Genomic DNA, 6,000 nt, shown 5'->3' with positions numbered 1-6,000 from the left:
TGAGAACTGTGTTAACTCACAACTTAAGCCTATTCCATGATACTACCTCCTAAATGTTCTATCACCTCTCACCATATTGGAACTAGACTTCTAGCATGTAAACTTTGGGGGACAGATTTTATCTAAGTCATCAAAGTTGCTTAGTCTTCATCAAGGTGGGTTTCATCATGAGCAACCTGACATGTTTTCTTGAGTTCTTTCTACCTTACTTCATGTGAGTGCTTCTTATGGACCCCAAGTGGCTGCTGGAGAGAGAACCTGTGCTGTCACTGCAGATAACATGTAATAGCTGAGTGTTGTCAGGGAAGACTCACTGAGAAGTACATGCAGAACAAAATCTACTGTGAGATTCCACATGCAGGAGCTGCTTTCCTGGCAACTGCAGTTGTCAGATAGAGTAGACGTCTATGAGGGAAAGTTCTCAGTGTAGAGTCCTATTACCTCTTCTGCTTTTCCCTAATAGTAACCTGAAGAGCAAGAGCCCGTCAAGCACAGTTGTCCCTGAGACACACATGTGACCCTAATTCTCTTTTCTTCCCAGTTGGACAGCATACCTGTAAAACACTCAGCATTATCCCTTATCTCAGACATTTTGAAGAGAGCATTAAAAACAGTTGACCACTGTCTGGATAAAGAGGCATGGCAAGACTCAGACGTGTACACAGCTGAGATGATGGAAGAATTTGTTCAGCTCTTCAGAGAAGCCTTGGGCAAGGTGGGCGCAGGTCCAGGTTTGAGTTTTCACTTCAGACCCCTTCACTTAGCACAGAAGAGAGAAAAAATTATCCTGGGACATGGGGTGGGAGCTAAGGGGTGTGTCCTCTTAGCTGCTGGCTAGAGAAGCTAGCAGGCGGTGTCCTGGCACAGTACTCAGGAGCAGCTATTAAAATGTTTGCTTATAGATCTCACTTAGAACAGATCTGTGCACGAGCTAGGAGTCAGGCTATGACTTGCTTTTGTACAGAAACAGGTCCCACTAGAATGGCTCATGTGTGGTTGTACAGTGCTTCTTTCCTTACCTGAAAGTGTACACACACACAGATGGTACTGTGGCTCAAGTTAGAAGGGAATGAGAGTTGGTGGCTGGAGAACATCTGTTTTCTCCAGGGCTAATTCTGCTAGTAAGGTATGGCTTCTACACACTGGCCAGCATTGTGGAGCCTCTGGTGGTACTTGGCAGGTTACTGGCAGTGTTCCCAAGAAGAGTCCCTCCTGTTCCATTGTCTGGTTTGAGTGAAAGACTAAGTGTAGTCCTAGGATATACTGCAGAAGCAAGCTTCCGGGGCCGAGCTGTTCTCACCCGCCCTTTGTTCCTCTTCTCTGGATTTGCTTTTGCTTTTTCCTGTTAATACATCAATTTTCATTGATGTCTTTCTGTGTTTCAAATGACTGATTTTTAATTTTTGCTTCTCTTTTTCACTTAGATTTTGCCAGATCTGAACACTGTTATTTGGGTCTGGCAATCATTTAAAAAGCAAGAGATTAAGGAGGACCATGAGAAAGTGAAGGAGAGCAGTAGCAAGACTCCTACTGCCTCTAAAGCTGTCCAGCATGGTGAGAACCTCAGCTGCCTCTGCTCTTGAACTGGGACAGAGAGCAGGGATGGCAGGCAGCTGGGATGGCTCCTCAGAGGCGCCGCCTCAAGCAGTTATGTGTCAAGAACTGACCATGAAAATCTGCCTCCTTGTTTGCTTAGGGAGAAGCATTAGGTGGAATTGTAGATTTTAGTATCAGAAAGACTTTCAGTCGTTGTATGCTAGCACCATGTCTCTCTGAAGACTTGACTGCCTATGCTATGTGAGTGGGTAAGGACTCTTGGTTGCTATGCAGATGGAGGTGGGCCAGAGGTCCATCTTGTGTTAAAATCTGGTATTGACCAGGTATGGTTTTCCATATTAAGACACCACAGGGCAGTCCTTACTGTGTATCTCTACTGCTTAGCTGAGGACAGGAAGCCCATATAGTGGTATGTAGCCTTGGCCTGACCAGGCTACAGCAGTAAAGAAGGCTTAAGACCAGGTCCAGGGAACAGTATCAACCCTGTTAATCACATTGGCCCTTAGATGTAGTTACTATGTTTTCTGTAGCATGAGTGTGTAGGCTGCAGTTGGCTAGGGCTGTAGTGTGAATGCTCACCTGATCAGGGACAAAAGATACATACTTGTCCTAATGCGTGTTGTCTCCCTTTGGTGCAGACGATGCAGAAACGATTCTTCTGAAATCCGTTTTGCTCCAGGTCATATGTCTCTACCAACAGGTTGTTCCTCACATGATCATGCAATACAACTTTGACTTCAGCAAGCTCCTAAAAGGTAGGTCTTAAGGGACTGCAGGCGAGTTGCCTCTGTTCCTGCCAGTGGGGATAAAGGACATTCCAATAAACTACAGCAGAGTCTAGGAGCTGAGGATCAGGAAGGGGTAGTGTGGGCAGTTTATCAGCAGATATGATCCACCACCATAATTTATTTGTACTATTTTCTCTGCTAGCTGGGCACTTATTCCATACTTATTGAACACATAGGATAGCAGTGAGAGTGGAGAAAAGCCAACCAGCCTTGGCAAACTGCTCACGTTTGTCCCTAAACCGGGTCATTTGGTACTCATTCCAAGGCAAGGGTATAAGGGGACAGAAGAAAGGAGAGCCTGTAGAAGGGGCATGCCATCCTGTTTATATATAGAGAGGTGCAATGTGCATGGTTACATGATGTTTTACCCAAGTGAGTCAGGCTCAAGCCATCTTGTATAAAATATCATCATGCTGGTATGGACACAATTCCTTGATGGTCAAGTTTGCCTAATAAAATTGACTTTGTAATTGGGCCTACAGATGACTTGTAAAAATACCATTCTTGGAATTTATATAAGTTATTGAAATAATTATTTTCAAGACTTGTAATTAGCATTTTAATCATCAAGGGTGAAAAGTTGACTTTTCTACATGAATATGAAGTGTATAGAGGTATGGCCTTGTAGGTCTTAGGAGCCATACCCTTCCCAAGCAGGAGAGGACTCTAGCGACCAGGCTAGGGAGTAAGGCCAGTGCTCAGGCTTGGTGATCATAGTCTCTCTCCACAAAATACTTACGGCTTGAATAATAGGACCTGTTCTCTGCTTAGTGTAATGGGGTGATATAAGAGTTTATGAGTTTGGGACTATACTTGGGAGGTAGTATGGAATGCTATAGTATGGTGACTTCAGTTATAGGACAGGTTAAAATTAGCTAAGGAACTGACAAGGGGTATTTGGGCATGTAGAATTTGGACTTTTGTTGACAAATCCTCATAGACGTCAGGTATGGGGTGTCAAGAGAGGAATGCTTCTTACAGCCTGAGTGAGGGACATAGAACAGACTACATCCTTTTTCTTTTCTGAGTCAGGGTCTCAATTCTGGATAATCTTGTGTTTTCCTGATCTCTGGCTGCAGGCATCATCTCTGAGCAGGGCCCTCCTGAGGAGGTCCCTCCCATCCTGCAGCACCACATGCTTAAGGTGGCTCTGGAACTGCCTGCTAACAAGTTTTTATGGCTGAAGGCACAGGTAGGAATCGAACATCTCCAGTCTTTTGCTTGTGCTTGGCTGGCTTTTCTCTCCATCCTTTCACAGTTCTTGTCAGTGAACACACTTGGAAATAAAACAGATCACTTTCCCTTTGTTCGCACCCTGAAAGAACTCAGTAGACAGGATGGGAATACCACCATGCCAACAGAGAGCTGAGGCTGGCAGAAATGCTGGCAGATAGTGGGCACGGTGTTTGCGTGTCTTCAGTAGCATTTTCTAGGACCAGAATGTTTACTCCTGTAGGGAAGGTCAGCAGGCACTAGATGTTCACCTGTGCCCTCTAACCCTGATGCTGTCCCTCGTGTGCACTGAGGGATGACCAGCAAGATTCTGTGTGCTTCTGAGTACCTCAGATCATACAGTGGCTTGGTTCTTGTGTACTGTTTTATATGGAATCAGTAGCATGGAAAGGCATGCTGACATTTAGACACAGCATTTTCAGAAAGGTATATTTGCTTGATGCTCTCTGAGTTGAGGGCAATTCATAACTGCATAAGGACTTAGAAGATGGCAGGTTACACAAAGTGCTTTGGCCACTCCACCCATACCATGTCAGGCAGGCTGCTGGGGTCAGAGAGAGTTCAGGACACTATGAATGCTATATAGCTCTGGTGGGCCCAAGTAGTGCTGTCCAGAGCCCTCCTGTCAGCCTTTAGCTGCCTCCTTGCTGAAGTGACATGCTGTATGTTGATAGAGTTTCATATCAGCGGAGTTGGGCCAGTAGATCTTGATGATATACTTAGAAAGTTAGAAGAACTGTCCTTTATCACACTGGTGCTAGGGGTAGAACCTAAAGCCTGTTTGCTAGTTGAGCACTGAGCTACCTCTCCTTCATACTTTTTTTTTTTTAAAAAAAAAAAACACAAGAAACTTGGGCCTCACCTTAAAAACAAAGCAATCCAGATAGTAGTATGTTGTAGAGTAGCAAGCAGTAAGTCAAAGGAATAAGAGAATTTACATGTAAATCAATACAAATGTATCAAGATGGTAAAAGAAGAATAAAATAATAATTATCATTCAGAAGGAGGGAATACCAACATGGATGTGTGCACATGTGCTTGCACACTCACAACTATTCACACATGTATATGTACAGACATGGTGGACGCTAGGACACCTGCTACCTCTAGGAGGAGAAGCAGAGGTGAGAAGGGAGGCTTAGTCCCTGTCCCTCAGTTTCCCAGGACAAAGGCAGCCCTTTACAGGTAAAGGTGAAAGGGCAAACAAATCCTCCCGAATGTCCAGGCACTAGCCAGTAACTGCACCATCTCATCTGCATATCAAGGCAGCACTATGAAACAGAATACACCAGGGAGTTCCTATTGATGGATCACTTGTCCAAGTGTGTTCCAGAGAGTCTTTAAAGGGTGATAGAAACAATGGAGGCAGAGAGCAGTTATCAAGAAGGGACAGCAAGTGACACACAGCGGTGTGTAATTCTTCCTTCAGCACTTTGTGGCATGACACTGTGAGTGCTTTTGGATCCTGAGTGTCACAAGATGTCACTAAAACATGTTTTCCACACAATCTTTGTCCATGAAAATTTGCCCAAAAGAAGCCACTTAATGTGAAAGAAATGGCAACTCTAAAGCCATTGATTGACAGTCTGGAAGTAGTGGTGCATGCCTTTGATCCCAGCACCTGAGATGCAGAGGCAGGCAGATCTTTGAGTCTGAGGTCAGCCTGATCTATAGAGCAAGTTACAGCACAGCCAGGAATACACAGCTGTTGGGGTGATGTGGGGGGTGGCACTACACATATGATGTTAATTGACATTCTGTGCTCTACCTATCTCATGCTTCTGAAGTGCATCTTCTGTACTGGCATTGTATACTGGACCCAGTCCCCAGAACTTTGTCATATTCAGGGTTAAGCCTCTCCACTAAGGGACATGACACATTACATAGACTTTACAGAGTGTGAGCCGAGGCTCTGAGGTTCTGTGCACTCTCTTAGACAGAGGTTCTCAGCATGTGGGTCAAATGACCACAAGGGTCACCTGAGATCATCAGAAATCAGATATTTATGTTACAGTTCATAACTGTAGCAAAATTACAGTTATGAAGTAGAAACGAAATAATTTTGTGATTGAAGGCAGCACAACATGAGGAACTGTATTAAAGGGTTGCAGCATCAGGAAGCGTGAGAACCACTGATCTAAGGCATGTGTTCAAAGTCTGGATGCTGTTCTAAAGTCCCTATTATGTGCCCACTGAGTGGCTGGTGTGTTTACATGGTGTCCTGATGAAATGCAGCTGAGGTGAACAGCTCTGGGTTGCTCTTCACTGCCCACCTGTGTGCAGTGTCTACACCAGAGCTTGCTTCTAGGACACTTACCTTCTGGGACTTGGATTTCTGTGTGAGTTAGATAGGATAACAGTTATGCCACTTCCTAGGTTGAGGGAGGGTTCCATGATCCATATCCATGAAGACTTTGAGCTG

At 44.7% G+C, this 6,000-nt stretch overlaps 1 protein-coding gene across 1 annotated transcript in view; it reads left to right on the top strand.

Annotated features, from left to right (window-relative positions):
* Positions 1–6,000, top strand: part of Urb1 (URB1 ribosome biogenesis homolog) — a 61,474-nt gene that overhangs the window by 21,729 nt on the left and 33,745 nt on the right. The window contains exons 11-14 of the mRNA XM_031364363.1: positions 542–715; positions 1,425–1,554; positions 2,196–2,312; positions 3,425–3,537. Coding sequence (XP_031220223.1) covers positions 542–715; positions 1,425–1,554; positions 2,196–2,312; positions 3,425–3,537 — 534 coding nt within the window. The remainder of the gene's footprint in view (positions 1–541; positions 716–1,424; positions 1,555–2,195; positions 2,313–3,424; positions 3,538–6,000) is intronic.

Source organism: Mastomys coucha, unplaced genomic scaffold (assembly GCF_008632895.1).
Source record: "Mastomys coucha isolate ucsf_1 unplaced genomic scaffold, UCSF_Mcou_1 pScaffold12, whole genome shotgun sequence".
In the NCBI taxonomy this organism is placed as follows: domain Eukaryota; kingdom Metazoa; phylum Chordata; class Mammalia; order Rodentia; family Muridae; genus Mastomys; species Mastomys coucha.
This window is presented reverse-complemented; position numbering and strand designations above follow the sequence as displayed.